At 40.4% G+C, this 16,273-nt stretch overlaps 1 protein-coding gene across 3 annotated transcripts; it reads right to left on the reverse strand.

Annotated features, from left to right (window-relative positions):
• Nucleotides 1-4,279: 4,279 nt before the first annotated feature.
• On the reverse strand, nt 4,280-13,196 carry zftraf1 (zinc finger TRAF-type containing 1). Of its 3 annotated transcripts, none has more exons than XM_028461522.1 (7): nt 12,627-13,196; nt 12,082-12,396; nt 10,824-10,918; nt 8,724-8,867; nt 7,835-8,046; nt 7,530-7,708; nt 6,354-6,566 (listed from the first exon to the last, which is right to left on the reverse strand). In XM_028461522.1, exons 2-7 carry the CDS (start codon nt 12,361-12,363, stop codon nt 6,354-6,356), a joined length of 1,125 nt encoding a protein of 374 aa, XP_028317323.1. In that variant the 5' UTR covers nt 12,364-12,396; nt 12,627-13,196. The 3 variants fall into 3 exon arrangements, with proteins under 3 accessions (XP_028317324.1, XP_028317323.1, XP_028317322.1); XM_028461521.1 differs by having other exon boundaries at nt 12,082-12,399; nt 12,627-13,195; XM_028461523.1 differs by lacking the exon at nt 12,627-13,196 and having other exon boundaries at nt 4,280-6,566; nt 12,082-12,363.
• Between the last annotated feature and the right edge of the window lie 3,077 nt (nt 13,197-16,273).

The following is a 16,273-nucleotide window of genomic DNA, read 5'->3' on the forward strand; positions in this document are numbered from 1 at the left end:
CAGCTGAAATTACGGAGCTAAAATCTCAACAAACTCGATCGGAATCAAAGGGAAAATTATATATACATTTATTTTAAAAGCATTTATAAAAATATGCCTAAAACCAGGGACATTGTAGTTTTTTTTTGTTTGTTTTTTTAAAGAAAGTTTTTAGAACATGGAAAGCATACTTTCAAATACATTTATTTATTTATTTATTTATTTTAAAGCTTTACATTGGTATAATGTGTGGGGAAGAAACAGCAAAATGAACCACCTCAGAGCAAAGATCTGTGCAGTTATTTACTGTAGGATTCTACTGCCACCTTCAGGTAAAACATCATCATCGCTGGTCATCGACTAGTTTTTAACCGAGTATCTCGTAGCATAGCATAGTGGTATCATATCTACTGTATATATAATTATTATTGATGATGTACTTGAGCCCTATTCCAAGTACCTGGATTAATGGAAGTCCTGGCTATGTTCAGGTTAAGATGAGGCAGATTCTGGACTTCACATTCCAAAACGCTGGATCACTGTAATCGAGACATTGTTGCCATGGTAACTTGTTCCATGAATCAAACCCGCTCTTTGGCAGGTTATGATTATATCATGAGAATGATGACAGTCTAAAGTCTAAAGCTGCAAACATTGAGGGACGTTAAATTGTTGTTTTTGTTTGTTTGTTTGTTTGTTGCTGTTTTTAATCAGTGGATTGATGCAGGATGCAGGGTTTTGTTTTTGCCGAGTCATGCTGTGGCTGATTCCTTAATTGTTGACAGGTGTGATAATCAATGTGCACGTGTGCCTCACGTGCACATTGAGGAAGTGAAGTGTCTGTAACAGGGTGAAGTACTGACAACACTGACAGGTAAGCGGTGCTTTTTAACACAAATTCTTACTGAGTTGTTTCTCTGTTTACTCAGTATGGCATTATGGACTATTTTAACCAACTGCTGCCTAAATATATGCAAATTGTATTTTTTTTTTGTATTTTCAAATCAATTATTTTATTTATGCACACCCCTCAGCATTAATGCATGTTAAAAAAAAAAAAAAAAAACATTTACGGCATATATGTTTAGGTATTGAGTGATTTATTTATTAACGCAGTGGTTCTCAAACTTTTTTATTTTAGCTCAAGTAGCTACCGCCTTTCTCTTGTTCCTGAATCCAAAGTACCCAAAGCCACCTGATATAGAGTATTACAGCACTGGGACTTTTTACAGACTATATCGCGTTCTAATAACCGTTTTTTAAACTTTCAGTTAAGAAATGTTTGTGTTGCCAGGCAGCGGCCTCGTCTCCCTTCCAGTTGTGGACCCATTTGTTTGGGGGCGGAGCTAAATAAATTATTAAATAAACAACTCATAATCTTTTGTCACTTAATACTGTTGACTATTAAAATGTGTGACCGAATCACACCAGTGTTGATATTTCAGTGCAACAGCACTCCCTCTCATGTGATATGGTTAATAGAGTAACTAAACCTCAAAACCACTTTTTTTTTTTTTTTTTTTGGAGTGCTGTTGATTGATCCTGGTCCAACTCTCAACCTTTTAGTCAAAATATTTCAATTTGGCATATTTTGTGGTAAAATGTTAGAATGACTGCCCTCTATGGGTTGAAACCCGGCTATTACAATTGATTTTTGCTATTGACTGAGAACAAGATTGTGACGTTTTGGGGCCATCTTGCGTCACAAACAAGCACTGTTAGCCCCGCCCCTTTTATAAAAACTAGTACCTATGGGCTCTAAATTTTGTGGTGAGTAGGTTGGAATTTGGAGAAGAGTGAATAGAGAAGTAATGAGCAGTGACGTGCCGTGAGCTCTAGGGTTGGGTAGGCAGGGCGTTCCAAATCGAGACCACCAATGACAATTTCATATGTTTTTGCTGGCAAGTGTCAATTCAATTCAACTTTATTTGTATAGCGCAATTTACAACAGTCATCTCAATGTGCTTATCAAAATATAAAATTCATAATAAGAAAGAAAAAACCCAACAAGATCCACATGAACAAGCATTTAGCCATATAACAAAATCAACATTGTAAAACACCATTAAATAAACAAAAAGTTATTTAATATTGCCTCCATACTCTCCCAACAAGATATATCTCATGACATGACAGCACATCCGTTGTTTGTGTTGGAAACACAGAAAATGACAACAACCCAGAACAGCCTCAGTGAGGAGCATCCACAAAGCCAATGCTTCCATCCACTGTTGAAAATATGAACAATTTTCTGACCTTACCTTTGCTGAAGGTCTGCAGTGACGTGCCATGACCACTAGGGTTGGGTAGGCACGTTGCAAATCGAGACCACCAATGACAATTTCATGTTTCTGCTGGCAAGTGTTAATTCAATTCAAATCAGTTTTATTTGTATAAAGCAATTTGCAACAAAGTCATCTCAATGTGCTCATCAAAATATAAAATTCATGATAAGAAAGAAAAAACCCAACAAGATCCACATGAACAAGCATTTAGCTATCTAACAAAATCAACATCGTAAAACACCATTAAAGAAACAATTATTTAATATTGCCTTCATACTCTCCCAACAAGATATATCTCATTACACGGCAGTGCATCTGTTGTTTGTGTTGGAAACACGGAGGAAAAGACAACAACTCAGAAAAGCCTCAATGAGGCGCATCCACAAAGCAATCCTTCCTTTTGTACCATTCACTGTGAAAAGTATGAAACATTTTCTGACCTTACCTTTGCTGAAGGTCTGGTAATTCAGATGTTTGTCTCCCATCTTTTAAAAGCCGTCGTTTTTCCTAAAAAAAAGAAGTTTCTCTATCATCTCTGGCGCTGTCATCCTGCCTGTAGTGTTATCCCGCCCACTAGCGAGAGAATGCAGCAGCAGTGGTCACATAGCATCAATTCACTAATGTACTGTGAACTTACGTGTAGCATTTAGCATAGCGCGGTTACGTCCAAAGTCAGCTCTCTACGCTGCCTTTGGACGTAAATGGTTGTCATCTTGGGGACTTGACTGCGCATGCGCAAACACGCAATGGGAACGGAGGCAGAGGAGCAACATGCCTTTGGGAGGGGGCGTGGCCTCCCTCTGCCTTACAGCGGAGTGAGACTGTGCAGCTGTTCCAGGAAATAGCGCTGTTTAGTAATTTGGGCTATGAAACGCACAAAATGCGGACACTTTCAAATTTATAGGTACTGTAGGCTATTGGAAATGGAAAAATAAATAATTTATAATTATATTATTATAAAACAAATAATCTAAATGTCAATTCACCCTTGAGTAGGCACTGCCTACCTTGTCTACCCTGACGGCACGTCACTGAAGGTCTGGTAGCTCAAGTGTTGGTCTCCCATCTTTTAAAAGCTGTCGTTTTTCCTCAAAAAAAAGTTTCTTTATCGTCTTTGGCGCTGTCATCCTTACTGTAGTGTTATCCCTCCCACTAGCTAGAGAACGTAGCAGCAGCGGTCACGTGATATCAATTCACTAATGCAGTGAACTTAGGCATAGCATTTAGCATAGCGCATTTACTGTAAATGGTTGTCATCTTGGGAAACTGACTGGGCATGCGCAAACACAAAAACACGTTATGGGAACAGAGGCAGCGCAGCAACGTGCCTTTGAGAAGGGGTGTGGCCTCCTCCTGCCTTACAGCGGTTAGGAAATAGCAACGTTAAGTGATTTGGGCTATGAAATGCACAAAATGCTGACACTTTCAAACTTATAGGTATTATTGGCTATCGAAAATTTAAAAATGAATAATTTATAATATATTTAAAACAAATTATCAAATCACCCTTGGGTAGGCACTGCCTACCTTGCCTACCCTGATCGCATGTCACTGGTAATGAGCACATAGTTGGCATAGCATAGGTTGTTCATTGGAGATTTCATAGTATAGACTTGGCGTGTCTTAACTGCTCCAGGATCCCCGCCCATTAACGCATTTGTTGAATTTGTAGACATAGATGCACAACAGCCAAATCCTCCACGTTTAGTAACTAAACATAGTTAAGCCTTAAGCAAGGCAACATTTGATACAACCGTACCATTGCCCACTCTCACTCAAGCAGGTAATAACTGGCATTTTGTTATTGTTCTCAAGCCTGCTAATTCATTTTACACATGCACTGATTCATATTCCTCATCAAATTCAATGAAACATATCCCTCGCCCACACACTGAGCCATAGAATCAAATTGAATTTCATATTATAAGCATGACACCGGCTGCATAATTCATAGCGACACCAGCCACCGGCCCTACTTTAGTTCTGATGTTCGGACAAAGGCAGAAGAAGCAGGGCAGGTTCAATGATGTTTAATAAAAGGCACATGTACAGCCATAGTGAGATGAGTGAGTCCACTGGCATCGAGATAAAGCAGTAAAACACAGGACGCAGAAGTCAGGAGGAGAAAGCAATCTGCTTTACAGTAGAATCTACTTTAGTAACATCTCTCTCATCATTCAAGTAATCCTAACAATGTTACCAGGTGAAAACCCTTCTCACCTGTGGCGCTCCTGCCATGCACACACACCATCCACCTGCACACAGCGTGATGCAACAGTTTCTCACATTTCAAGCCTCATTCATTCCTTTAAAGCAGTGTTTCCCAACCTTTTTTGCCCCATGTACCCCTTATTCTTTCCGTCATATCGCAAGTACCCCTTAGTTCCTGTTATGCGTCTTTTATCAATGTCTGCAAGCTCGTCTGAACCCTTTCCTGCATCTGGTCCAACATTAACCTCAGGATTAAGCTTTGTATTCATCTAATTCTGATGTTTTTGCTGTTTTACCTTTTGAACCTAACCTTTTGATGAAATTCAAAGAGTTGTGCCACAATTTATTATTGATGAGAAAAATGTGTCATATAATAGAATTTAATTTGACAAATGTTTCTGTGTATCCCCTGAGATGTGAACAAGTACCCCTAAGAGTACATGTAACCTTGGTAGGGAACCACTGCTATAAAGTACAACTTTGTTTTTAATGAGACAACACAGCCATCCACAACCCGGGACAAAGCCAAGTTGTCTTGTATAGGGTTACACAGAACCCCGACATATTCCGAATGCCAGAAATCTATATTCACGACAGAGTGCCTCACATTTCAAGTTGTTTACATGTGTACAGCTCAATGTGAAAACAGGAAGTGCTAAGTTACGGAGCATATGTAGCAAAGCACACAGCTGCACCACTGGTCTCAATCGCTCCCGTTCAGAGGAGGTGGAGGAGTAACTGGAGGTGATGGAAGAGCATTAGGAGCTGCATGTGGGACTTGTTCTTCAGTTGTGGCATCTTGAAACAGTGAGAAATGAAGTGAGGATACGCTCCAAATGCTTTCAATCTCTATTGCGTTCCAAAACTGATCAGCACGGGGAGACACGGATGTTCAGGCGCTGCTACGCATAAATATGGTCACATTCGTGGAACATTTTTTTTTGACGTGTCAGTGCTCTGTGTAACCCCAGCATTTTAGTTTCGTTCTCATGATGAAATCTAATTTAGAATTAAAAAAAAAAATCATACTGAATAAAATGTAGCTTCATCCAAAATATAGTCTTGGGTGTTTCTTGAGTTAGGTGGATAATCACATAAAATGTTGACAACTTGATTAAAATAAGGCATCAAAATTACAAAGATCAGGTACTATTACACAACTTATTGGATTTATATTAAATTAAACCGATGAACAGAAGACAACCTGAGGCCATGGGGGATCTGGTGTTAGCTCAGCCTTGATAAAATTGTCCTCAAGGATCTCGTGGTTGTTTACACACTCTTATTGGTAGCTGTTACAACACTAAAAACTGAACTAAAGAGAAAATAGTTCACGGGTACTTAAATAATTAGTACTAGGATAAATAAAAAAATATTAGTGTTTGAGTGTAAATATAACTTCAGTTGAAAGAACTGAAAAAGCACACAGCCAAGTTTTGTCTGCTTGTGACCTTTGGGAAGGAGAAAGTCACAAATGTGTTTTTGCAGAAACAGTGTCGACTAAACTGGGCATAATTTGTAAGAGCAAAAATAAAAGGGAAGGGGACAAACAACCACTCAGTCCCCACGAACACACTCGCTCTCCCTTCTCTTTAGCGTCCAAAGAACAGCTACGGAGAGTCCGTCGCTCGTTTTTCACATTATCACGTCTTTGGGACGTCTGTACATGTGAGGAGAGTTTGGACCACACTCAGCCGTCTGTCTCTCAACTCTTGTTTCTCAACCATGTACTCGCATGGGTGGGTGGGTGTGTGCATGCACGTGTGTGTGTGTGTGTGTTTCTGTGTGTGTGTGTGTAAGAGGTATCAATGGTTTAGTGGTGTCACTCTAACAATTACAACCTCTGTCTCAGACCTTCTTCCTCTCCCGTTTTACTCATTATTTTTGGACTTGGAAGATGAACAGGCGCAGGTTGATGTTTTTGGCAGCCAGCAGTTTGTTGCACTCCACTGAATCAGAGATGGGCAGCAGGACATACTCGGTCTCATTGGTGTCGTTGCTGAACGAGTGATGGTGGATGACGGGCTTGATGCGCACGTCGTCGTATGGGCCCTTCAGTAGCAGGAAGGAACATTCTAGAGCCGAGTTCACCTGCAGACATGAAACATGTCAATACAGGCCTTAAACATAACACTTAAAATAACATAACTAGAATATTTGTGAGGATGCAGGTGCTGGCCCATGTCATTAAACACTGTATTAGCAAAACATTAATCTAACATTAACCTGGCATTATCATTAAGCCATCCATCCATTTTAAGACCCGCTTGTTCCTGTTTTTCAGGGTCGCGGGGGTATGGCGGTGCTCATCTCCGGCTCACATTTGGCGCAAGGCGGGGGTACACCCTGGACAGGGCGCCAGTTTATTGCACAGACAACCACTCACAATCACTAATACGGGCAATTTAGAGACTCCAATCAACCTTACAGTCATGTTTTTAAATTGTGGGAGGAAATTTGCATGGGGAGAACATGCAAATTCCACACGGAAATGACTCAAATGTCCACCCCAGGACTTGAACCCAGGACCTTCTTGCTGTGAGGTGGACGTGCTAACCACTAATCCATTGTGCACTCTAAATTAATCATTAAACTAGCATTAACATTAACCTACCATTAAAATAGCATTAACATTACTCCGCATTAGATGAGCATTAACCTAGCAATAACCATCAGACAAATGAAGATTTTAAAAGTGTAATGGTTGAAATCTGTTGAATAGCTGAAGTTCAAATTTGAAGCAGTTAAATCTTAAAACACTGAAATTCCCAATTGAGATGAATGGGGGGGAAAAAACCTATTTTAAAAAATTGATAAAAGTTGCATATCGCAAAAGTAAAAGCGCCCCTGTGCTGAGTTTTTGACAATTCAGATATCAAAGCATGTCAAAATCGGTCAAACGCTGAAGGTGTTGAAACTCGCCAAAATTCCTCCTGTATCTGAACTAAATAACGTGCTATGAACACTCTCAAAAGGTTCACACAAAATCTGTTAAGTCACGCTTCCCGACCCCTTAAAGAAGCCTGACAGGTTTAAAAATAAAGGGTAGCATACCTTGCTCTTGAGAATGAGCTGAAAGGAAAGTGTGCGCTTGCAGGAGAGATTGGGATTACGCTCGGAATCATTAACCCGGGCCTTCAGCACCCACGTCTGGTTGAGAACAGTGAAACGCGGCGTTTCATAGTACAGGCGAGTGATGAAGTCATCGGTGCGGTACGGCCTGAACTGCACCTCTGTGAGAGGACATGGAATAAAAATAAGTTTCTAGCCAGGAGGCAGAAGGAAGTTTCCGATAATATAAGAAGTTGTTGCATTCAGAAGTTTCCCCAAAGCCTTTTCTCACCAAACTTGGCATGTACCTGTGAAGCCAATCTTCTCATAACAGAGCAGGCTGAAGATGCTGTTGTAGAGCTGCATGTCTCTACGGTGGCTCTGGTCCATCTCACCCAGTATACCCATCAACTCTGTTCCAGTCTTGGTGGGATGAGAGCACTCTTCCTCGTGTGCTGGCAGCTCATGGAAGGGACCTTGCCAGGGGCAGCCGATCCTCTTGTACTTACATTGCGTCACCCTGGCAACACGATGGGTAGACAAAAGAAGCAAAAGTTCAGCCTTGTATAATTGGAGCTTTCACGGGTGGCCTTTTTGATGATTACATGATACTTGTAGTGCTTGAAATAATAACATGGGTACTAATTACCAGAGGTTTGGATCTGAGGGTAATTATTACTGAACAAAAGATGAGTTCTTTGTGAGAAACCTCAAGGATAAGAAGACATGATCTACATTTTTACACCCAAGAAAGAAAAAAAGTCCTTTAAAGGAATACAGAGAATTTCTCAAAGCATGAGTCACATGAAAGGCACTAGTTACCATGTACAGTAAATTATCTAATTAAAGGCAGATTTACATTATATAGTCTTGTGACTAAACACGTGTTCAACATTGAAGATTGACAACAATAACTGTTAGTTAAGGTTGTAATTTGTTTTATCCGACTACGCTGTTGCCATGGCAACCCCGTGTACAGCGTATGGCTGTACAAACAAAGGTCACCTGTTGCTATAGCAACTGTCTTGGGACTAGATGCACAAACATGTGGTCAGTGCTCACTGTCTCTTCCTTTTCCAAAGTAAGGGATCACAGATCAGCAAACACAAGATAGATGGATGGATATAGATAGATAAATAGATACAGATAGACAAATGGATAGTAAAAGTGCAGCATTTTGCATAAAGTTGCATGTACCTGTCTTGACACTCTTCTTTCTGGTGCCTCTCTAGGCTGGAACGAGGGAACTGTTTTAGGCAGAAAGTGCACTCTGTCGGCAGTTCGCTGACAGCCTTCTCCACTGCCAGGTTCCGGCAGCATAGGTTCTTGCTAATCTCACACCTGCACAAACACACACGCACACACACCCAGGTCTCACACTTCAGTGTTGCAGCATATGTAATATTTTGGGTATGGAAAGAATGTTGCTACTGGTATTGGAACTACACAAACGTACTAAGGCTGTGTTTGAAATGGCACACTCCGTTCTATACATTAAAAACTTAATTGAGTATATACTTTACTTTTTCCAATAACAACGATTACGACGAAGACAAATGAGTGTTCCCACTGAAGTATATTTCTAAGTTTCCAAAGATTCATTTCAAACCTACAATGTCAAAAACCTGAGGAACACTGAGGCTAAATATCTCCCTTGATTTGCCACCTTTGAAAGTTCTGAAACCATTTTAAGCAAGAAAGCGACTAAGTAAAATATCAACATGTGGTCATTTGATCCATAAAACTTGCGGAAACATTTCAAGCCGACATTTTAGGAGATTTTCAGAGGCCCGCCATTGTGCTACTGACAAACTTCCGGTTAACTTCAAAACAAGAACCCCATTTATGTAAGTGCTGAAAAACTAATGGAAGACCAGAGGAGATGCTTTTGTTTTGAAAAGGAGAAGTTTGATTTTTAGCTTGAAGCCAGTCCCTCTACGATTTTACATTCCACTAGCAATGCATCATGGGGCGGTTGAGTATGACGAGTGTGCCCACCGTGCATACTTGTCCCGATATAGTATTTCTCACGTACTCAATCTTTTCCTACTATCTAATGTGAATGCACTACATACTCATTTTGACATCACACATGAGTAGTATATTGGTATGCTATTTCAAACACGGCCTGACTGACAATGTGGTTTTAAAAATTAGGCAATTTCATTTGTTGGGCAATTTCGTATAAACATGTTGACGAATCACCTTAAAGCTGCTTGTTTAAACTAAACTTTACAATTGTTTATAACAATATCTGGTCTAAGCAGAACTGGCAAATTTTTGTCTAATTTATCTGGTTGTGTTGTCAAATGGAGTTTGTTTTGTGTCATCTGGGTCTCCAATTGTAAGGTTTGGTTGTGATTAGCTCAGGTTAAACTATTTCTCAGTACATAATATATCAAACTTATGTGAATCAATGATTGAAGTTGGTGAAGGGCAGTCGGCCTGGTGCTGTGGTGACTAAATATAACTAGTATGACTGTGGTGTGACTGTTATTAAGTACCAAGTACCCACTTACCAGGGTGAAGTCATTATGGCTTAAAAGATATATTTAGCCCTCTTTGGGAATTTGGTGACCTGGATTTGTTCTGCCAGAAAATGAAATCGAAAATCCACTCAGTAAAATATACAGTTTATGAACTGAACTTGCAACTAATTAACTTGTTTAATTAAAAATATTCAGATTTTTTTATTTATTTATTTATTTTTTTACTCTTTTAGGGATTTTTATTTTTTAGCTAATTTACTGCAAAGGGTTCATTTATGTGCTGCATGACCAATGCATTGAGAACCAATTTACTATAATATGGTAACAAAAACACTGTTTGGGCAGCTTGTTTGAACTGTTCACTGGTTTCACCCAGAGACTGTATGGGTAGTGTAGTAACAAGAAGGCCAGGCCACACGAAACCTTCCTCTCTGTGGGTGTGTATGTGTACGTGTGTGATATCGCTGAGTAACCCGGTGCCACCCTGAGTGCAGGAATAAGCAGGCACAGGAAATGGATGAATAGGTTTTTAAATATACAGTAGCCTTTTAATATTATTTAATATGGAAGTTTACGACTAAGAACAATTTTCCATTGTTTTTAAGCAACATAAGTTTGCAACCATCTCCATAGACACATTTAATTTGAATAGCATATACAGCATTTTTAAGGAACACAGCCTCTAAGTGCGTTTGGAAAAAAATATACCATGTCAGGAAAATGGCTGAAGAAGATTTAAATGACCAAAGCCCAACTTGGACATTTCATTTAATGTAAAATCCTGTAGTCTATGGTGTCACTAGGTTACCTGCAGTTGGGACATGTTGCTTGTTCCTCCTTGAGACGAGAATCAGCCAGGAGGTGGATAAAGCAGCCGGCACACATCAGGTGACCATTGGTACACTGTGTAGTTGGGGGTGGGGAGGGAGGAGAGTTAATCAGTGTCAAATTAAGACTTCTAATGATAGACAAAATATTTTAAGTGCAAGTACACCCTAAAATCACTTTTTTCTGCTGAATACATATATGGTTAGGTATGAAGTAATGAAGTTTATTGATCCCAGTCCCACTTTTCACATTTTAGTCTAAAGCAGGGGTTCTCAACTGGTCTCACCCTGGGACTTGTATTTTGCCACGGTCATTAAATAGCCACTCACTTTTTTTTCTCTCCTTTTTTAAGAATTCCACCAACCAGAATTTAGTTCTCCAAAACTAGCTGTTGAAAACATGCACAAAAGAAAAAAAAACACTAGAAGCAACGCCCATAATTACGGCATTTTTTAAATTTCCCCCTGCAAAAACCTGGGAGTGTACTTACACTTTAACAAATGCTTTTGAATTGAAAAAGATTTTTCTGTTCAAAATTGAAGCCAAAAATGTGACCCTAATTTATTTTATAGATTTTAACACGTGTGAATTTGAAAAATATTTCTTCAGAAGAAAAAAAAGGTACTCAGTGGAGAGAAAACCACTTTAGTTCTATGGCCTTTAACATCTAAATTTCTACTTAACCTTTAGACCTTCAGATTAAAGTACATTAATATTAAGTTTTAAGACATTTGCAATGGATGATTACAATACACATTAAAATACTGCAGCTCAGTGTTAAGCATGACATTAATGTTGAATTGAGCTCTTTGACCTTGTGGGCATTTATTATTAAAAAATTATAAATTGTGTCTTAGATATTTGTGTAAGGTGTTTGCTGGATTAGAGGAAAAATGTGTGGATGTTGACTATTGACAACAGTGATTGATTACATGTCCTGGGTAGTTTGAAGGGCAGTTGTGATTAAGGGCTGTGATGTGAGTTGTGTTTTCATTGTATTGGTTTGAACTTCTCGGGGGTCCACTGAGCCCAGTATTGTGATGCCTGGGCCTCATGGATAAAGCCCTTTGAGGCCTGGGTTGATGCTGTAAATAAGTGAAGCTGGGCCAACGTTCAACAGGTTGCGAGTGATGATGGATTGGGAAACGTAGGGGGTCTTTAGTGGAGTTCAGCCTTGTTTGGTGGTGTTTGACTGATCTTAGGATTGTGGTGGGGTATGTGATTCACACCAGGTTTACCTGATATACAGACGCCTTGGGCAAGTCTAGGCACACAGTGCAGCACAGCACTGAGTACAGTCTCTCCTCCAGCTTTCCTGATTCTCCTTCGGGTGCTCTCACCCTCTTCTTGGGGGGCTCGTCCTGGTGAGGCTCGGGCCCTTCTCGCCGTATCCCGATCTCCTCCTGCAGGGCTGCGACCCCGGCCGCAGCCTCCACCGCTGCCCCCACAGCTCCGAGGCCGGCCGAGGAGGAGCCAGGGGCGGCCGCAACGCCCACGTCCCTCTCCTCCATCGAAGACATGGCGGTGGCTGTCTGGCAGTTCCGGACGGGTACCTGCTGCGATGGGGCCCGAGATAATCGGAGGTTAGCTCCGGGCTAACGAGCTGTCACGCTAACGGTCAGCTGACAGCAGGCTAACGTTAGCAGGCTAACACTTTTAACTGCTGGCTGTCAAGAAGGAAGCGGACTAACTGACAATTAACGCCTCCTCACTCAGCCAGTCATTGCGTAATAACGAGATCGTATGCTAATTGTCAGGTTAACCGACTCTTTAGTACACTTACAGTGGAGCTAGCGGAGTGTTTGGCTAGCTGGGTCGACACAAACGCGGCGGTCCTCGGCTAAACAACAACAGCTCAACTGCTTCTCACTCTCGACGTTCGTTACCCGTAGTGACAGCAGAACACAGCGGGGTGAACCGGCGGAGCGGCTCGACTGCCCACCGCGTCCGAGCTCCGACACCGACCACCTGTCCACAGGACCCACGAGACGTTTCGGTGACTACGGTTGTGCTGGGTCTCGTCTCTCTCTGGCTACACAGCCATCTTTGTTTTCCCTTCTGAATTCACCCTTCACCACCACTGCAGCTCAATTCCGTTATTACTTGAGCAGCCTCTTGTTTGTGATGAAAAATAAAAGTTGTGTATTTAAAAGTAGACAGGTTGCCTGTATCTGAGAGGCCTGGTTGTCCCTGACTGCTGAGCAGGGCCGTGAGTGGGCTGACAGCAGACTGTTTTGTTGTGGCAGATGACTTGGGGTATTTAAAGAGTTTCCAACCACGCATGCGCAGCGAACAACAGCAGGTCAGGGTTTGGCAGGACTGAAAGGTGACACAAATCTGGTTTACAAGACGCGTGGAACACGTCCCTCAGACTAGCCTTTGTTAGCTACATCCACATGTTTATTACACAATAGTTGATGACATCCTGTTTTGTTTCCATTACCCTCGGAATTGTGCAAAATCTAAATAGCGCAATGAAAACTGCTAATGGAAACGCCCAAATTTCGAATAAGACTCAAATATCGCAAAAAGTGTTTACGTTTTCATGAGGAGGTATTTCAGATTTTTAGATATTGAAATGTGTCGCAAAAGGGCCATGGAAACACTTTTAACGCAAATACACGTCACAGGACGTGACGTACCTGGTCAAATGACCACTTCTCTCCGAGTAAACATGTGGACAGAAGAGATCAGGACATTTCTTGGCGTTATACTTATTAAATTATTAGTGCCACATTAGATGTGAAACAACAAAGGAATACGGAGTGTTATAAGGAAGTTCTGAGCTTCCGGCGCCGAAGTCTCGCGGGATGAGATTTCACGGGAGTTGCGAGGCTCCAGCACAAAACAATGTTCAATGGAAACACGTTCCAAGCGCAATTATATTATATATAGTTTGTCGACATTTAGAAATATTGATTTTTATTTTTCGAAAATCTGTAATAGAATTCAAGAGACAACTTTTAGCAAAACTTTTCGTGGAGCTTTGATGCAATCCATCAATGTGGCTAAACTGGTTGAGACGTCCCATTGTTAATGCTCACGATGCATAAATAATTCAACCTGAAAGACGTGATTGAAGAGAGCCTGGATTACAGAATTTAGATTTGATTGAAACTAGGCTATAAACACAGTAATAACAAGTCTGGTGGGATGTGAATGGCCAGGATGGGGGTTATGCATGTGATCTAAACTGGGTGGGGTAGGATGTCACTCGGTCAGCTGTCTGTAGGATTAACCATACATATACTGGAGGGTCACATACCATATTTGGCTCTGGCATATCAGCAGTACCACCCCCAACTATGCACACTGGGTTTCTGCTCTAGGTGGTTACACACTGACCTTAACTGCAACACATAACTGTTGTTTGCTTTCTAATAGTAACTTCATTCATTTTCTGTACCTGAATATTTTGGTGTATCTTATTATGACCATCATCATATACTTTTCAGTGGACTTTCACTTCCCCTCCTGCATTGCAGCTCCATTCGCTTTTTTTTTTTTTGCCCAATACAATCAATATCACTCTGCTGATTTAATCTTTCTGACTTTATTTTCCTAAATCTCAAGTTTAGCTTATTCTCTCATCTACTAATTTCCAATCCTTACCATAGTCAAACTCTACAGCTGATACTCCCGTCCCATAACCATACATTATGGCAGCGCTGTTGTCCCTTTTAAATGCAACATTTTGAGAAAATATGTAGTTCTGACTTGATTGTAATGAACATAATTTATATTGCAATTTAAAAAGACATTCTGTAGTTAAAATTATACCTCATAGACCCTTTTGAGGTATAAGAATTCTTGAAATATCAAACCGTAAATAGTCTTTTACATTTTCACCAATTCTTTGTTGCCAAAGAAATCAAAATTTAAATGCAGGACAAAAGTCACTGAGGCAAAAATAACCCCTATTAACCCAATACATACATCCAGAAAGGAATGGAACTTCAAGTGTTTATTTGTGATACTAGAGCAGTGCCCGTAGGAAGTACATATTGCTATATAAAAATGGAAGGTTTAATATTTAGCGCTGTAATATAGGCTAGCATACATCTGCAGCTTGCTGAAAGGTGTGTCTATCTCTTGCCGTTCAAATGAACTGTGCAGAGCATAATATTTTGCACTGTAATATAGGCTACAAACATATAGTCAAAACCTATTATTACTCATTATTGTTGCTCACAAGAGACACCCGCTGGTCAATATTTATTGCGTGTTTTTTTTTTTTTTTAGGATATTAGACCCACTTTAGTTGTTTTTAAAAGCCCTTTGTGCAATCACTTCTGTATATTTTTCTTCTGTGTAGTTTTTCGGCAGTTGGCAACCAAGGCAAGAAGATTCTACGCATCTTTACCCTGAGTTACAATGACTACCTGTCAACACTGAGCTGTTCTAACTTATCCTGAGTTACCACTACCTGTCAACATTGAGCTGTTCTACAAAGCTGCATTTAAGACAGTTTTATGAATTATTTATTGACGTATCATTGCAATCCAAACAAATTCGACATTGCACACTCTTGAACCAGGAAGCAGCCATGTTGAAAGTCTTCTTCTTCTAATGGTTTCTAGCAGGCGGTACACTAAAAAAGCATAATGCTGCCCTCTTCTGTGCAATAGAATCACTCCACTATTTATGTTCTCGAATAGAGGTTGGCAGAGAGAAGATGGCTCATGACTGCCTTATGTATTAACCACGAATTTGTTCTAGGCGAACATGGATTTTATTGAAAACACTGTAAGCCCCAGAGTTGAAAGTTCTTTAAATAACATTCCTCTTTCAACACAGTAACAGACACAGGACAGTAAAGCATATGAGATAGTCTCAAACTGACCACACTGACATAGACAATCTGGATACTTGCAAATTTTTATTTAAATATGCAGCAAGCCCACAATGCCCCAGTCTTAATCTGGTTATTTTAACTTGATTTGATCGGCAGGTTGACCACAGGAGTCTACTGCCCTGCACAAGAGGTTGATAATTAAAATAGTGCCTCCCTCTAGTCTCATTCTCCCACTCCTTTTTGCCATTGTTGATAAATAGTAGTTTTAAAAATACTGAGACACTCAGTCTTCCCCAAACGGACCATATATTCAATTTCCGTCTCGAGAAGAGCCTTCTTAGCAAGCATATCAGCAGCTTCATTCCCCACAATACCTGAATGAGATGGGATCCAGGAAAAAAACAATACTAGACCCCATCAACTCTATCTGGCGAAGTCAACACAAAATCTCCCGCACAATATCTGCTTTAGCCCCAGAGGGACTGTCAGAAATTGCCTTTAAGGCAGCCATAGAATCAGAATAAATATACAACATCTCAGGTTTATTTCAATCCAATCTAAAGCCCACCAAATGGCTAACAGCTCAGTAGTAAACACACATACATAATCAGATACTCGCATACTTTTCCCAATTT

Source organism: Gouania willdenowi, chromosome 11 (assembly GCF_900634775.1).
Source record: "Gouania willdenowi chromosome 11, fGouWil2.1, whole genome shotgun sequence".
In the NCBI taxonomy this organism is placed as follows: domain Eukaryota; kingdom Metazoa; phylum Chordata; class Actinopteri; order Blenniiformes; family Gobiesocidae; genus Gouania; species Gouania willdenowi.